This window comes from Coregonus clupeaformis, chromosome 9 (genome assembly GCF_020615455.1).
Source record: "Coregonus clupeaformis isolate EN_2021a chromosome 9, ASM2061545v1, whole genome shotgun sequence".
In the NCBI taxonomy this organism is placed as follows: domain Eukaryota; kingdom Metazoa; phylum Chordata; class Actinopteri; order Salmoniformes; family Salmonidae; genus Coregonus; species Coregonus clupeaformis.
Genome location: NC_059200.1, coordinates 52729155 through 52747708, shown reverse-complemented (window position 1 = coordinate 52747708; position 18554 = coordinate 52729155). Strand labels below are relative to the sequence as shown.

The following is an 18554-nucleotide window of genomic DNA, read 5'->3' as shown; positions in this document are numbered from 1 at the left end:
GACTGTCAGTCACTGACATAAGATAAAAACTGCTGATGTACAACCAAATTTCTAAATTGCACCTTGTGTATTCTACTATTCTAACTTTCAACAGTATTATTATTATTATATATTTTTTGGAGGGGGGTATGGGTAACTGCATACGTGGAGTGTCTAAAAGTGGGCGTTTTGAAATAAGTGGGAGGATCAACATAAGTGGGTGTATGGAAACATAACAGCTAATTGGGCAGATTGGTTTCCACTCAAGACCGTTTTTGCGTGGCTGCTCACTGCTTCCTTGTAGCATTTTATCTAAGCCGGTTAGGAAGGTGGTAGGTTAGGAGAATTAACGTGGCAGGTTAGGAGAATTAATGACCGCTGATGTCGCTTAGGCCTGGAGCCCTGTTTGACTGATATGCATTGTGAAATACACAGAAGTTTCCAAATCTGTGTGTGTGATAATACAAGAAGTGGTTATCAACATTGATAGAGGGGTTGATATTGAATGGATGGACAAAGATACAGTATTTTTTTCTTAAAGACTCAAAAAGAAAAATATTAATACTCTACCCTGAATATTGTTTCAGATCAGTTCCACTTGTACAGAGTTATGGAAATACATGCATTAGGTGTTTAGCTATAACTACATGTTATAAATGACGTTCATAATAATACGTGGTTGGTTGCAGAGGGTGAGACATTTGCGAGCTGCGCTGGAGTAAGGTTAAGTGGTCCTTGCCCTGTCTAGACTGGAGCCTGTTCTTGGCACAGCTCCCTGAAACGCATCCAAAAATAGACAGATCTGCTCTCCAAAGATCTCTGCCTGGCCAGTGGGTCATGTGGGATAGGGCTAATTGTGAGACAACTCGGAAACAGTTAAAATTAACATAAGCTTTTTTGCGTAGAGCTTCCTATTGGTTGATTCTGATACTTTCCAATTGGGAAACTCTTGAGTCAGAAATTTGAGTATTCTTGAACGCAGCATAAGTCTTTGGCAATCAAAACACCAAAACCTCACTTGGTGTAATGTTGTTACATGGCTTTCTTCTGAATATTGGACACTACTGTCTCACCTTTGTGCCAAATGACAGTATCCTATCGTTAATGGACATGTCAACGAGTCACTAATACTTGTTAAATCTAGCTTAATGTGTTGCGTGACAACTACATGATATGTTTCACCTAGGGGCCAGACACCACATGATACAAGGCAGGGCGCTTTGGTCAGGTCCAGGTAATGACATGCTAGGAAAGAAGATGTGTGTATCAATCATGCCTGATTGTATGACAAAACACTGCATATCAATTTCATTAAAAAGAAAAACACCCCAACAATTATTGGGAAAAAAATCTTATTTTCGAAGAACTCACTACATAACACACAAAATATACATCAGTATTTTGTCTTTGTACATTAGGCAAGTAAACTGCAATAGTCCATCAGAGACAGTATAAAATAATAAACCAGGGGAAATCGAGGATCAGGGGAATAGAGGGATGGAAAAGAAAAGGGCACACACTCTCACACATTTTAAATCAAAACCCCAAAACTACCAGCAAGAAAACCTAAAGTTAAAAGCATGCATAACAAATCCTACCTAGGACACCACACAAGGGAAATAGGGTGCTGCAAATTAATCTGCTTTATCAAGGTGAATATAGGAGAAATAGCTCCCCATATCACCCGAATCTCATCAGAATATTTAACAAACATAAGACTGTACACCACACACCGGGGGAAAGTTATTGCTACACCAAATTTGAACCAATATTTTAAATTATACATTGTCCTGATGTTATAGAATAACTTATGCACACGTCGTACACACATTTAGGGTGTGTTTTAGCAATTTCTCAGATTTTTCTGAAACTAACTCTGGCTCAATACAGGGGGCAATTGCCAGGCAATTTATAGGAGGCACTTTTGGAGAAAAAAATACTAATTAAAAACTATGAGTTCAATTTGTGCATGCATGACTTGTAATGGTTATGTCCATCTCCGAAGAAACACACCTGAACTTGACAAATGGGGTAATGTCCGTCATGGTAGGGGGAGCACCGCATGGTGTTAAAATCCGAAATAAAGACTTGTATCTATAACCTTATTCATAAGTTAAATGGTGACTTACAGCAACTTTTCCTGAAGTGCTGAGGTGACGGAACCCAACATGACAAGCATGCTACAGTATGTGTAATGCACCCTTACGTCCCTCTGCCATACATGCATTTTTGGCCTGATACTTCAGTCATTCTAGAACCAACACAGCTCTCCTCCATTAGAGGGATTGTACAACAGCATTGCATTATTACCATTCTGCCAACTACAAGACCTCCTGTCCGTCAAAGCAACCTGTAACAGAACTGAACTCATGCACACTAGAGTAGATGTTGAAGGGGGAAGTGGAATAAAAACGTACAAGAGTCTACAGGATTCAGATTCTACCTACAGAAACGCTATTTATTTGGTACTAAGTGTCTTGCTGGATGGATAGGGACAATTGATATATTATCCGGTTTTATGTCTGTGCTATATACAGGTTTTTACAATATCTTCCTGAAAAGTTGTAGCAGTTCATAGACTTTAAAAAAAACGTGTTATTCATCTTTTGCTTTGTTGTTGTTTTTCAGTTGACACTTGCTTGGCAGTTTTCGGTCAGGATCTGGTAACAGCTGTTATGTTCTATTGCAGCCTATTGTCGCCAGACGGTTTCTGACAAAGTCAATGAAGACCAGCCGAGCAATAGGTTGGTGGAGTGCAGGAAAACAGTGCCATGTTGTTTCTCAATTGGAGACCTGTGTATGACAAGAACAGGCAACTTAGCACATATTGGATATACTGTAATACAATTCCAGCAGTCTTTCAGTGACTGCAACAGGTATGAATTAACCATCCACAGATATGATTTGAAGTGTGAACAGCGTGATAAGTTACTCAGAGATGCAGTATAATAGCATTGGGACCTCCTCAAAATCATAACACTTGGTTTTTACAAGATCTAAGGGGCAAAGGTCCTCTACACTTACCCTGAAAAAGTGAAGCTAGAAGCCGTTTGATAAATATCACTCAAAGGCAGTCTCTTGGCTCTTTCTTACACAACGGGCCACTTTCCTTTTGAATTCCCCATGTCGGTCTTCCCTCCACTCTTTCTGCAGGGGGAAAACATTTTAGTTGAAAGATGACAGATTTCTGCTCTCCACAAAGGCACATTTGATGTTTGGGAACCTGGAACATTCAGAATTCTGTGCACTACAGGATGGAATATACCATTAAAGGCCCAATGCAGTCGTTTTAAACTCAATATCAAATCAATTCTAGGTAACAATTAAGTATCAAAACTCCATCCCACCAAAACAGGCTGAAATTTCAGAGGGTCTTTTCAAACAGCTCTTATAGAAAAAGGGCATCATCAGCATTTTCACAATATTATTATAACCTCATAGTGTGGAAATGTATATAAAGCCCAGGAAAAATCACATTTTTGACTGCACTGTGCCTTTAACTCCTTGTGTCCTAAATAACCATCCACAGATTGTTGATTTATAAAGAACCCTAATCAGAGTGAGTTCAAACCCCTGATTTGGCCCCTCAGGTAAAAAAGAGACATACTGCAGCATCTACATTGGCAGGCGAGTCTCCGTTAGGGTCCGCCAACATGGAGATAACGCTAATCATAATGGTTTCCACTGTGTGGATGGGCAGCCAGCGCTCCTCAGGCTTCTCATAGCCGTACTTGTCTTCACCCGGCTCGTGCAAAATAGAAATACATACGTCACCGTTCTTGTCAACTGCAAACAGGACAAGAGACATGAAATTAGAACAGATTGATTTACTTGTTTCTGTGTGCATGCGTGTAAACAACTGCCAGAGCAAAAGATTTTGGTGCATTCCAAAAAATCATTACTTTACTGAGAAACACTACTGATCCTCCTGAGGGATAGCCTACATTTCCCCAACAGTAAACAGACACAAAAAGTGCTCATAATTTCAAGAGAATTTACACTCATACTTACCATTAGGGTGCCATATATCTGTGATAAATTTCATTTTAGGTGGCCTGAGAGGGTAGTCTTTGGGAAACGTGAGATGTGCTTTAAACACACCACCTTCACTGTGACAGAGAGAAATGTGTTTCATTATGCTAAAATATCAGGGGTTGGAATATAGGGATGTGACAAATAGAAAAAGTTAAATGTTTAAACAGCCATTTTTAAAAATCGTATTTTTTTCATTAAAACAATAAGAAAAATGCATATAATTCCAGTGATGATCACAATGCAGATGGTCTAGAGAAAATTGTATAATTTATGCTGCTGCTCTTGCTTTTCACGGGAGTGGTGCGTGTAGCTTGTTGTCGTCCAATCACAAGTCATCAAACCGGCACTAGGCTACAGTCAGAGCTAGAGCCTCCGTGTGGTTATTAGGAGATATCTACGCTAATCAATGAAAGATGGAATTCAAATGACACAACTAAAAGTGTAATGAGAAGGACAGGCTACATACGACACCAAGAGCCAACTGGTAGGCTGCTACTTAATAATCTGGAGTTGGAAGGGGAGAAAGCGCACAGTTAAAGTTATGTAGTCTCAAATCAGTCTAGCTAACGTTAGCTAGCTAAATTAGCTTCTCTTAGTTTGATGCAGTCAAGACAGATACTATAATCAGATGAGATGATAAATAACTAGCCCTCTCTCCCCCTCCCTGCTCCCCTCATCATTCACAGATGCACACTGCATGGCTCCGGTTAATAAAGTAGCAAAAAAATTTTTTTAAATTACGTTAGAGCATTGTTGCGTTAGGAATTTATTGAATTGTTATTTTTCCCTTTATGATGATGATGATGATGATGATCGGTACCTGTTAGTGGTAGTTTTGAGATAACTGCCCTTTGAATTCAATAGTGTGGAGATATTTTTTATTAATTTTTTCCCTTAACGTTATGATCCCAATTTCGTTTAAACGTTCACACTAATTGGAATATAGTTGAAAAGATCCCGAAATCTTGACATGAACGGACAACTGTTGTACATGACAAATAGCAAATTCCTCCCCACATCCACATACTCCCCAGCTGGCTTATCAACACACCCACACAGCAAAATCAGAGTGAAACTGTGCTGGCAGACTTACTAGCATGTGTCTGGTGGGCCGATGATTAAGACTTCCCATCTGTAGAGGTCGTTATCATCTATCAAACCTGCTGAGAATCCCTCCACTGGGTTCTTATTCAGCTCTGGGAAATAAAGAGAAAACATTTTAACATCATTTGGTTTTTCAATAGAAAATGGTGTGTATAATACCATTATAAATAAACAGCTTCCTAAGTAGCAATTGAAACAACTCAAACATTTAAACCGCTAACTCAAAAGTTCACTGTGGTTTAGATGTGCTGTCACACTGGCAGCCAGTCCCCTGCTGTGCTATAACAGCAGCACAGTCAAAGGACTGCACCAATCTGTCACACCATGGGCTCTGGTCCTAAAATAATCAACTTTGTGTGGTTTTCATTTCCTCTCGAAACAACCATCTCAAAAGTGAAGTCAACTAAAAGAGACGTGAATGGTCCCAATAATGCACCTCTAACTGTGTAAGTAATTAGTGAAGAAGTGCAAAGCAAATATTCACTAACTTGATCAGGCCTTGTGCAACTCAACCTCCACCTCCAACTCAAAGCACAGGAGCAGTGACCACTACTGCTGTTGATGGGGGTGAGTGAGGAGTCAAACGGCAACTGCAGTAGTAGGCTACACCCCCTTTGAACAGCAACCCTGACAAGTGTGTTTAGGTTTTCCTAGTTACTTTTCAAATCATAACACATTTATTCAGGCAATGTTTCATTATTTTGCATAGACCAGATCAAGTTTATCTAGTTCAATTCTAAGTATTCCAGAATTTGTCAAGTAGGGAGGCATTGAAAGTGTGCCACCAATGCAGAAGAGAAATGGGTAAATACGAGTAGCGCTTTTAAGTCACATGACCGGTAATCGATCCAGATGAGCAGGTCAATGAGGTCATAGGTTCAGAGAGTTTGCCTGATTCCGTTTTCGTTTTCCCAGGTTTCCGCTCTAAAAATCACACTTGTTATAATAGAAAAAAAACTAAATGGGATGTTCTAAGTCCACAACCATGTTTAAACCACATCAGGAGACGAGGTCTGGGAAAACGGAGAAACTTAGACTTTTGGGTGTAGTTACCCTTTAATTCCGGTGCACACCTAGCAAGAGACTGTTGTTGTTTAGTGATGTTTTCGTAGCACACATGTGATGGTAGAGTTTGAAAAACAAATACACACTGGATTGATGCAAATAATCATGAAATAATTCTGCCAGGTAGCCTAGGCTACTTTGTAGTTAACATTTAATTGAGAAGGTTTTTGGGAAAGCCTTTCCATCTACCAGAAGATTTTTCATTAGCATCATCGCTAATGGCTACACAGTGGTAGCTGGGCACACCGCACATACACAGATGGGGAATTCTCGTTGCAGGAAATACAAATCACTGATGTTCATGTCGTATGATGAACTTGGGCAAATTAATTAATTTTCAATACATTTAGTTGACTCCCTACTAAGTTCTAGATATTTTTGAATATTGTTGAATTCCGTTTTATTGTCTGGATTCCGTGATTCTGTCCGTGTTCTTCGTATCGCAGATTTTACAGGGCACTACAGTAGGGTCGGGAGGTATCTAGATTTTTATACCTTCATGCCGTTACTGTACCATACCTGGGTATATGATATTACCGGAAGTTGGGCGATATGGCCAAAATATAATCACAATATCTTTCACATTTTGGACAGTGTGAAGGTATTTTATGTTTCTGAATAACAAAAGTTATAAATATGCTTTATGAGTAGTTCATGACCATACGGTGGCAACACATACATTATAAGTGCTTTCAATCGGGCTTTGTCCATTCTGATTGCTTTATACTGTTCAATCCAACTTCAAACAAAAAATATTTTCAGCATTTTCAACCATCTCTGCATTTCTGTTATAATTTCCACACTATGCCACTCAGAGCTGCATGATACAACACATCTAGGCCTAGTTAATTGGTTGGTGAACTGTTGGAATCATGGAAATAATGGGGGGGTATTTCTGTCTGTAATAAAGCCCTTTTGTGGGGGGAAAACTCAATCTGATTGGGTAGGCCTATGTCCCCCAAGGACTACATATGGCTGCACACCTGCCCAGTCATGTGAAATCCATAGATTAGGGCCTAATGAATTTATTTAAATTAACTGATTTCCTTATAAAACTCAGCAAAAAAAAGAAACGTCCATTTTTCAGTACCCCGTCTTTCAAAGATAATTCATAAAAATCTAAATAACTTCACAGATCTTCATTGTAAAGGGTTTAACCCTCCCGTTGTCCTAGGGTCAAAATGACCCTAGGACAATTATATGACCCTAGGACAAAAATGACAATTATATTTTTTGGATCATTTGTGAGAAGGAGGCAGTGATACATTCTTTAAAGTCTCACTGCCTCCTTCTCACAAATGATCCCAAAAATATACAAATTAAATAAAGTTGGTTCAACACAGTGGCGGGTCATTTTGACCCTAGGACAACGGGAGTTAAACACTGTTTCCCATGCTAGTTCAATGAACCATAAACAATTAAATAAACATGCACCTGTGGAACGGTCGTTAAGACACTAACAGTTTACAGACGGTAGGCAATTAAGGTCACAGTTATGAAAACCTAAAAAGGCCTTTCTACTGACTGAAAAACACCAAAAGAAATATGCCCAGGGTCCCTGCTCATCTGCGTGAACGTGCCTTAGGCATGCTGCAAGGAGGCAGGAGGACTGCAGATGTGGCGAGGGCAATAAATTGCAATGTCCGTACTGTGAGACGCCTAAGACAGCGCTACAGGGAGACAGGACGAACAGCTGATCGTCCTCGCAGTGGCAGACCACATGTAACAGCAACTGCACAGGATCGGTACATCCGAACATCACACCTGCGGGACAGGTACAGGATGGCAACAACAACTGCCCGAGTTACACCAGGAACGCACAATCCCTCCATCAGTGCTCGACTGTCCGCAATAGGCTGAGAGAGGCTGGACTGAGGGCTTGTAGGCCTGTTGTAAGGCAGGTCCTCACCAGACATCACCGGTAACAACGTCGCCTATGGGTACAAACCCACCATCGCTGGACCAGACAAGACTGGCTAAAAGTGCTCTTCACTGACGAGTCGCGGTTTTGTCTCACCAGGGGTGATGGTCGGATTCGCGTTTATCGTCGAAGGAATGAGCTTTACACAGAGGCCTGTACTCTGGAGCGGAATCGATTTGGAGGTGGAGGGTCCGTCATGCTCTGGGGCGGTGTGTCACTGCATCATCGGACTGAGCTTGTTGTCATTGCAGGAAATCTCAACGCTGTGCGTTACAGGGAAGACATCCTCCTCCCTCATGTGGTACCCTTCCTGCAGGCTCATCCTGACATGACCCTCCAGCATGACAATGCCACCAGCCATACTGCTCGTTCTGTGAGTGATTTCCTGCAAGACAGGAATGTCAGTGTTCTGCCATGGCCAGCGAAGAGACCGGATCTCAATCCCATTGAGCACGTCTGGGACCTGTTGGAACGGAGGGTGAGGGCTAGGGCCATTCCCCCCAGAAATGTCTGGGAACCTGCAGGTGCCTTGGTGGAAGAGTAGGGTAACATCTCACAGCAAGAACTGGCAAATCTGGTGCAGTCCATGAGGAGATGCACTGCAGTACTTAATGCAGCTGGTGGCCACACCAGATACTGACTGTTACTTTTGATTTTTACCCCCCCTTTGTTCAGGGACACATTATTCAATTTCTGTTAGTCACATGTCTGTGGAACTTGTTCAGTTTATGTCTCAGTTGTTGAATCTTATGTTCATACAAATATTTACACATGTTAAGTTTGCTGAAAATAAACGCAGTTGACAGTGAGAGGACGTTTCTTTTTTTGCTGAGTTTATGAACTGTAACTCAGTAAAATCTTTGAAATTGTTGCATGTTGCGTTTATTTTTGTTCAGTATATTTATTTAACTGTGCTGTTTCACAAATTTGGAACCTTTCTAAATCACATGGCATCTACAGATTGTAAATTAAAGAAATATTTGTATGAAGAGTATTATTATATTGTTGATTGACTATGGCTTTCCAAATCTCGGAACAGTGCCATTTGTTGGGTTAGTTTCAGGTATATGAGATGTTTTAGCCACTCCTGAACCTGTTACCAGAAACAAGGAACATTTTGCAACCTGTAAGGTGTCGCTATCAACATTTTGGTCCTCAAATGAAACTGGTGTATTGGTCGATTTTTTATTTGGCCAATTTCAATCTTTAATAAAGGGCAGACAAACAAGTTCCCTACCTTCTCCCCCTTCCACTTGCCTCCTCCATTTTTGTTGTAATGCTGCAATCAGTTGGTTGTAATTTTGGATAGAGCAAACATTCCAATAAATTTTAATGTAGCTAGCTGACATATTCATGCTTCGCCTATTCCTCTCTGTCTTAGATACCGTTGCACAAACAACATGCTTTCTAGGCCTACACCAACATTGGTACCAGGCTGTATTAGTCAGCTACGTTTGCACCGACTTAGTACATTTAGCAAGATAGCTAGCCAGCTAACTAGCGGCTACCCAACTTGCGAAAAAAGACTAACTAGCAAAGACAGTAGTTTGCAGGCAGTAAGATACACAAACTAATAGTGTAGTTATAGATTGCTTGTGGAAAGCAGCATGTCACATCTATCTGACCATAAAAACTGCAGAGTGAAAGGAAAGAAAGTGCTGCTTGTGACTCCGTGATCGAGCAACTGCTCTCTCCTTGAGTGACAGGGGGCAGGGCTTGGTGTGGGAAGCGGCATGCAGCAGGAGGGGAGAAAGAAGTAGCAAATGGAGTAAACTATAAAAATGGACATTACACGCGCCAGAGTTTCGTATCACAATTAACAAATTAAACATTGAAATACAGTTAATGAAGGTAGAGTAAAAACCCAAACCGGTCCATGGATCAATACCGGTATAGTAAAATACGGTAAACTGCCCAGCCCTACTGGAAGTGCACACAATGGGTGCTATTTCTTTCCAAACTTTTTTTTAAATGTGGACGCACAAAGCATATTTAGGCAGCAGGGACATGTTCCAGGAGTGGATTTGATTGTCTCTGTTGTTACCAAGAAGCTTGATCTTGCAAGCTAGTACAGTTTCCAAACAAAAAGGTGTCCAATGGGTAAAATAATATGTTGTGTATATAATTGTGTAGATAATTCTCTAAAAAAAAAAATTGTCTAAACCTGTTTGTCTCAGTCATAATCCGTTCAAAAGTTATTGGAGTTTCTACCCTTGTAGGAGGGCCAGAATTAGGGTGACTAAATGAACGGAGGCCAGAGAAGTGGTCAAAAATCAGGAAAATTACATCGCGTCAGCCAGGCTGGATTCTGTGCAAGAATTAAGGCTACTGGCTACCTGACAGGCTCACGTTCCCGTTAACTCATCTTTCATATCGAATCCGCAGGACATAAAACAATACAGATGGATATCGATTTTGATATTTTAGTATACGCTTTTCATAACTTTTTCAAAGATTTCTCACAAAAACAAGCATATCTCTGGAATGTCAACGGAGCACAGAGCGTATACCAAGCTTTTTATTTTCAAAGCCTTTTACATTTAATTCAAAGATGTTACAATTTAAATCACTGAAAATGTATGAATTCAGTGTGTTAGTTGTTTTGGATATTGTCTAGGTCTAGGCCTATATGAGCAGGACTACTTTCTAAGTAAGAAAAACATTACATCTTTAACATTTAACTTGTCTTCTCTTGAGATTAAAGTCTTATTTGCAGTTGTACTGCAAGATATGAATTGCCACAATGATGTTTGTTCTTCAAATAATGTATTTTATTAAAACAGAAAAATGAAGTCACTTTTTTTTTTAAACAACATTTGATGTTCTAAGTCCACAAACATTATTAAACCACATCAGGAGACCACTTTTGCAGTCTGGGAAAATTCTGAGATGTTTTTTTGTTGTTGTTGTAGGTACCCTTTAATTCAAGTGTACACCTAGCAAGAGGCTGTTTTTTGCAGTGTTTTTGTAGTGAACATGTGATGGTGGAGTTTGCAAAGCAAATACCCACTGGATTGATGAAAATAATCACAATATCATTCTGCCAGGTAAGCATTGGCTACTTTGTAGTTAACATTTAATTGAGAAGGTTTTTGGGAAAGCCTTTCCATCTACCAGAAGACTGTTTTCATTAGCATCCTCGCTAACACAAAGTGGTAGACATGCGCACCGCACACACACAGACGGGGGCATTCTCATTGCCTCTTCAAAAAGTTGCAGGACCTACGAATCACTGATACATTCTGTTCAAGTTAATTTTCAATACATTTAGTTCAGGGATGGGAAAACACTACACTGTCATGCTAAATTTTACTTTTTGCGACCTGTGGAAAACTCTTTGAAGACAACCACAAAATGTAAAATCCTCAAAAGTTGTTACGAGAACCCTGCGCCGCTATGTCAACAGAGCTTGGTGCTTATTATCGGATGTATTAGGTTACGAAATCCGACTTTTTTGATATCATTTTAATGATATGTTAGAGAAAGACCACACTGAAAGATTTAGAACATTATAATGTGTCTTGGTAACATGTATAACATAAGGAAGTAAAATTTAATCACCAAAGTGCGTTTTCACCCACGCTGGGCAGTGGGTGGACACCCCAAAGCACGTGTCAAACTCATTCCACGGAGGGCCGAGTGTCTACGGATTTTCACTCCTCTCTTGGACTTGATTGATGAATTAACGTCACTGATTAGTAAGGAATCCCCTCACTTGGTTGTCTAGGTCTAAAGCTAGCCACTTGGCTAGTAGGTTCGATTTGATTCGATAATGCGATTTTATTGTGATTTGATGTTCCAAACATATTGCTCTCTATATGTCTGCTACAGAGAGACAGATCATGAGAAATGAATTTTGATCAGTCATGGAAATTAAAGTGCTGAATAGCTAGAAATGGCGCTGGAGGGAATGGTGGCTGATTTACGGGCTCCTGACCAATTGTGTTTTTTTGCACTTATCTTAATTTTTCTGTACATAAATGTTTCTCCCTCTCGTTTCCTATGACGGAAAAGAGCTTCTGGACATCAGAACAGCTATCACTAACATCGATTTGGACGAGTACGTCTACTTCAATGAGTCGGAGGCGAAAGACATTGATTTTCCCGGACCAGGCACTAAACGAGCTGTATAGGGCCATTAGCAAACCAGAAAAAGCTCATCCGCTCCTAGTGGCCAGTGATTTTAATGCAGTAAAACTGAAATGCGTTTGACCTTATTTCTACCATCATGTCACCTGTGCAACTAGAGGGATAAAAACTCTAGATCACCTTTACTCCACACACAGAGACGCATACAAAGCTCTCACCCGCCCTCCATTTGCCAAATTGGACCACAACTCTATCCTCCAGATTCCTGCTTACAAGCAAAAACTCAAACAGGTTGTACCAGTGATGCACTCAATACGGAAGTGGTCTGATGCTAAGCTACAGGACTGTTTAGCTAGCACAGACTGGAATATGTTCCGGGATTCATCCGATGGCATTGAGGAGTTTACCAAATCAGTCACCGGCTTCATTAATAAGTGCATCGACGACGTTGTCCCCACAGTGACCATACATATACATCTCAACAAGAAGACATGGATTACAGGCAACATCCACACAAGGCTAGGGCTAAGACCTTTAAATAGGTTAACATTCACAAGGTTTCAAGGCCAGACAGATTACCAGGATGGGTACTCTGACCCAGTCTGTAATACCTAGATGTTTCAAGCAAACCACCATAGTCCCCTGTGCCTAAGAACGCTAAGGTAACCTTTCTTCTAAATAACTACCGCCCCGTAGCACTCACATTTGTAGCCATGAAATGCTTTGAAAGGCTGGTCATGGCTCACATCAACACCATCATCCCAGAAACCCTGGATCCACTCCAATTCGCATACCGCCCCAACAGATCCACAGATGACGTAATCTCCATTGCACTCCACACTGCCCTTTCCCACCTGGACAAAAGGAACACCTATGTGAGAATGCTGTTCATCGACTACAACTCAGCATTCAACACCATAGTGCCCTCCAAGCTCATCACAAAGCTAAGGACCCTGGGACTGAACACCTCCCTCTGCAACTGGATCCTGGACTTCCTGACGGGCCACCGCCAGATGGTGAGGGTAGGCAACAACACATCCACCACGCTGACCCTCAACACGGGGGCCCCTCAGGGGTTCGTTGCCTAGTCCCCTCCTGTACTCCCTGTTCCCCCACGACTGCGTGGCCACACACGACTCCAACACCATCATTAAGTTTCCCGACGACATGACAGTGGTAGGCCTGATCACTGACGATGATGAGACAGCCTATAGGGAGGAGGTCAGAGACCTGGCAGTGTGGTGCCAGGACAACAACCTCTCCCTCAACATGGGCAAGACAAAGGAGCATATCGTGGACTACAGGAAACGGAGGGCGAACACGCTCCCATTCACGTCGACAGGGCTTTAGTGGTGCAGGTCGAGAGCTTCAAGTTCCTCGGTGTCCACATCATTAAGGACTCGCAAGGCTGCCGGCCCAGACGGCATCTCTAGCCGCATCCTCAGAGCATGCACAGACCAGCTGGCTGGAGTGTTTACGGACATATTCAATCTCTCCCTATCCCAGTCTGCTGTCCCCACTTACTTCAAGATGTCCACCATTGTTCCTGTACCCAAGAAAGCAAAGGTAACTAAACGAAATGACTATCGCCCCGTAGCACTCACTTCTGTCATCATGAAGTGCTTTGAGAGGTTAGTTAAGGATCATATCACCTACCTTACTTGACACCCTAGACGCACTTTAATTTGCTTACTGCCATCGCACTGCACACACTGCCCTATCCCATCTGGACAAGAGGAATACCTAGCATTCAACACCATAGTACCCTCCATGCTCATCATTAAGCACCTCCACTTCGCTGATCCTCAACACATGGGCCCCACAAGGGTGCGTGCTCAGCCCCCTCCTGTACTCCCTGTTTACCCATGACTGCGTGGCCATGCACGCCTCCAACTCAATCATCAAGTTTGCTGACGACACAACAGTAGTAGGCCTAATTATCAACAATGACGAGACAGCCTACTGAGAGGAGGTGAAGGGAGTGAGGTGCCAGGATAGTAACCTCTCCCTCAATGTCGACAAAACAAAGGAGCTGATTGTGAACTTCAGGAAACAGCAAAGGGAGCACGCCCCTATCCACAGGGACCGCTGTGGAGCAAGTGGAAAGCTCCAAGTTCCTCGGCGTACAGATCACTGACGATCTGAAAATGTCCACTAACACAGTGTGGTGAAGAAGGCGCAACAGCTTGGCACCTAAAACCCTCAAACCTTTACAGATGCACAATTGAGAGCATCCTGTCGGGCTGTCTCACCGCCTGGTACGGCAATTGCACCGCCGCAACTGGAGAGCCCTGCGGAGGGTGGTGCGGTCTGCCCAACGCATCACAGGGGGCAAACTACCTTCCCTTTAGGACACCTACAGCACATTTTACATTTTAGTCATTTAGCAGACGCTCTTATCCAGAGCGACTTACAGTTAGTGAGTGTATACTTTTTTTTTTCTGCACCCGATGTCACAGGAAGGCCAAAAATAACTTTAAGGACAACAACCACCCGAGCCACTGCCTGTTCACCACACTATCATCCAGAAGGCGAGGTCAGTACAGGTGCATCAAAGCTGGGACCGAGAGACTGAAAAACAGCTTCTATCTCAAAGCCATCAGACTGTTAAAATAGCCATCACTAGGCAGCTTCCACACGGTTATGTAACCCTGCACCTTAGAGGCTGCTGCCCCATATACATAGACTTGAAATCACTGCCCACTTTAATAATGAAACACTAGTCACTAATAATGTTGACACATTTTTGCTTTACTCATCTCATATGTATATACTGTATTCTATTATACTGTATTTTAGTCTATGCCACTCTGACACTGCTCATCCTAACATTTATAATATTTATATATTCCTTAATTCCATTATTTTACTTTTAGATCGTGTGTATTGTTGTGAATTGTTAGATATACTGCACTGTTGGAGCTAGAAACACAAGCATTCCTCTATACCTGCAATAACATCTGCTAAACATGTGTATGTGACAAATAAAATGTGATTTGATCATGGTCCAAACACACCAACACTGAGGGGGAAGAGGGCATGACAATGCCTCTTCCCCCTCAGAAGACTGAAAAGATTTGGCATGGGCCCTCAGATCCTCAAAAAGTTATACAGCCACACCATTGAGAGCATCTGGACTGGCTGCATCATCCCTTGGTATGACAACCGCTCAGCATCCAACAGCAAGGCGCTACAGAGGGTGGTGCGTACAGCCCAGTACATCACTGGGGCCGAAATCCCTGCCATCCAGGACCTCTATACCAGGCAGTGTCAGAGGATGGCCCTAATAATTGTCAAAGACTCCAGCCACCCAAGTCATAGACTATTCTCTCTGCTACCGCATGGCAAGCGGTACCGGCGCGCACCTTAACGGGCACCTTAACAGGCACCTTAACAGCTTCTATCCCCAAGCCGTAAGACTGCTGAACAGTTAATCAAATGGCTACCTGGACTATTTGCATTGACCCCCTTATATTATTCTTATTTCGTATCATTTTTTGCACCGACTCTCTTGCACAGGCTTGATGTACACTCACTGGACTCTAACCACACACTCACACAAACTACACTGACACTCCAACACATGCTGCTGCTACTTTCTGTTTAATATCTATGCATTGTCACTTTACCCCTACCTACATATTACCTCAATTACCTCGACTAACCCGTACCCCTGCACATTGACTATGTACCGGTACCCATTTTATTGTGTTACTATTTTTCCTTTAGCTTATTTAGCAAGTTTATCTGACTTTTTTTTACCTCTACATTGTTGGTTAAGGGCTTGTAAGTAAGCATTTCACAGTAAGGTCTACGCCGGTTGTATTCGGCGCATATGACAAATAAAATGTGATATGTAACTGTATCGATTTTTTCCCTTTATCACTTTTAGCTAAAGTTAGCAAGTTAGCAAACCAAATGCAAAGCTGGAGCCGTGAACTGGAGATCATTTATTTGGCACATCTTAGATGTGGAATTACACAATTTCATGTGTACAACAGCTAAAGACCTGTATTACTATAATGAGAGCTTCATCGTTTCTAAAAGGGGCTCTGTTCATGTTTTTCCATACTGCAGAACAAGCAATTAGGAAGTCTATTGCGGGTGGTCTAAGTTTCTCAAAACCAAGTAAAATCGCTAAAAAGTGTATGGACCCTTCTATAACATGACATTTACATAAAAAATTAAGTCAGACGCCATAATGTTTCACCTGTATGTGCTACAAATGGTGTGTGGTCCTCTGTAGCCCAATTGGTAGAGCTTGGCGCTTGTAACGCCAGGGTAGTGGGTTCGATCCCCGGGACCACCCATTCGTAAAAATGTATGCACACATGACTAAGTCACTTTGGATAAAAGCGTCTGCTAAATGGCATATTATTATTATATTATTATACAAATAAAATTGTGGTGTCATATGAAGCGTTACCGCTTTCTCTGTAATATGAGTAGTATTTTGATTTCAATAACAATTCTTACATTCATTTATTAATATTGAAAAATATAAACATGAATATTGAAAATATACAATTTTTGATTGGGTTCATTTTTCTATATATAGTTTAACATAATATACTCTACAGGCATATCAATGTTCAATAGTGGGATCTCTGCTAGTTTTTTAGTTTAAGTTTGCACCCCCTATTTTTATTTGCTCCATGGTTCAGGTGGCCAAGTGGACACAAGGCTGTTTGGCTCATCTCAGTCACGAAGAGGAACAACTTAAATCTGCCCTTGCGCACCCGGGTTGGGTTAAATGCGGAAGACACATTTAGGTTGAATGCATTCAGTTGTGCAACTGACAAGGTATCCCCTTTCCCTTCCCCAATGCCATGCGGGTGGCAACATTCAAATATAACCCTGAAACGAAATATAGGCTGAAAATAATGTGTATGTCATATCATAGGAAAAGACAACGCATTCAGACTGATTTGCACGAAGTGGGCAGTTCGGATTTGTCACTTCAAGCCCAAATATCATACTTTGACTAAAACGATGACTTATTGATTTAAATAGTTGTGCAACATCATGGGTAAGCTCTGGCAATCGTCTTGGTGTGGACGTTTAAAGGCCTGGGTAAGGCCAAAATGTCAAATGTTCCAACTTCAATTAATGATTTCTCAATTATGCGTTATGATACAAATGTCATGTCAAAAATACTTCCTCCAAAGGTCCCTTGCATGGATACAATTTCGTGATAATCCAAAAAAACAATTGTCCTGTTTTGTTCTAGTTTCGTGAGGAATCACCCAGGCCATGTACAAAAGAAGAATCGTACTGCAAGTCAAATACTTGCCAGAATGAACACATTTAGCTAACGGGTGGTTCAGCTAAACTCACGGCCCCGCCTTCGATAACGTTAATATAAAGTCTGACAATTGTGCATCCGCTAACGTTAGCTAGACATCCAAACGACGTTCAAAACAAAGGGGTAGCACAAACATTAGTTAGCAAGCTAGTTAGCTACCGGTGAATCGTTTCGCGTCCACAAAACAAAACCAATGTAGACGTTCCTAAAACGTTACCCAAACACACATCTAGATGGCTAGCCACCGAACTATTTTATCACCCGAAACTTAGTGGAAACATTGCTACAAAATATTGTATGTTACCTACTGTAGCTAGCTAAGTAACTGCCTAGCTCGCTGCCACTGGTGGGCTCGCTAATTTAACTAGCTGGCTAGTAACGTTAGGACAGTGGGGAGCTTAGACGAAACGTAACTAGCTAACTTTTAAGATGTTATTTTACTATATTCAACTATCAAACTATAGTAAGCAAAGATGTAACATTTCACACAATACATGGACAGTAGATAAAGTAAAAGCCGAAACAAAGATTAGTTGGCGAACGTTAGCTAGCTAGCATAGCAACCCGAAAAGCAATCAGAGCGTTAGCCACCAGTTTATAAATTACCTGCCAGCTGTCTCCTGAGTAACAGTGCTGCCTGAGGCTCCGTCATGTTTTTACAATTTGGAATCTAAAATGATAAATGTTAGTTAGCTAATATTGCGAGGAGAGAGAATTCGCTAGCAACTTTCAATAAATAACGCCAGTGCTTATTTTCTAGTCTGTTTTGCTCAACATTCTCATTCTGGCGCACATGCGCACGAAAAACCCCAGCAAAGCCTTCTTATTATTATTTTTCTTCGATGAGGTTTAACGGTGGTTGCCATCCAATTTGTTGCATTACCGCCACCTACTAGACTGGTGTACAACTCCCTTATATTTTGCTTGAAAAATAAAGAAATACCCTACCATCTAACACTACACTCACAAATTCAAAATTATTATTAATAATTAACACCACCCCGCTCCACTATTTAAATATATTCATTCCTACCTCATGCCCTCACCCTGAGATGA

General features: G+C 41.5%; 1 protein-coding gene across 1 annotated transcript; it reads right to left on the bottom strand.

The window, feature by feature from the left end:
- Positions 1-1314: 1314 nt before the first annotated feature.
- Positions 1315-18310, bottom strand: ube2g1a (ubiquitin-conjugating enzyme E2G 1a (UBC7 homolog, yeast)). Its single transcript, XM_041886672.1, has 6 exons — positions 18105-18310; positions 5108-5210; positions 3991-4088; positions 3587-3765; positions 3004-3126; positions 1315-2772 (listed from the first exon to the last, which is right to left on the bottom strand). Exons 1-5 carry the CDS (start codon positions 18148-18150, stop codon positions 3040-3042), a joined length of 513 nt encoding a protein of 170 aa, XP_041742606.1. The 5' UTR covers positions 18151-18310; the 3' UTR covers positions 1315-2772; positions 3004-3039.
- Between the last annotated feature and the right edge of the window lie 244 nt (positions 18311-18554).

What these genes read in the sequence shown, in the direction of transcription:
- ube2g1a (XM_041886672.1), bottom strand. Translation starts at nt 18,150, where the DNA reads ATGACGGAGCCTCAGGCAGCACTGTTACTCAGGAGACAGCTGGCAG. An exon ending in ACTCAGGAGACAGCTGGCAG is followed by an intron (nt 5,211 to 18,104) that starts GTAATTTATAAA and finishes TTTATTTCCCAG; the next exon opens with AGCTGAATAAGAACCCAGTG. An exon ending in AGATATATGGCACCCTAATG is followed by an intron (nt 3,766 to 3,990) that starts GTAAGTATGAGT and finishes TCCTGTTTGCAG; the next exon opens with TTGACAAGAACGGTGACGTA.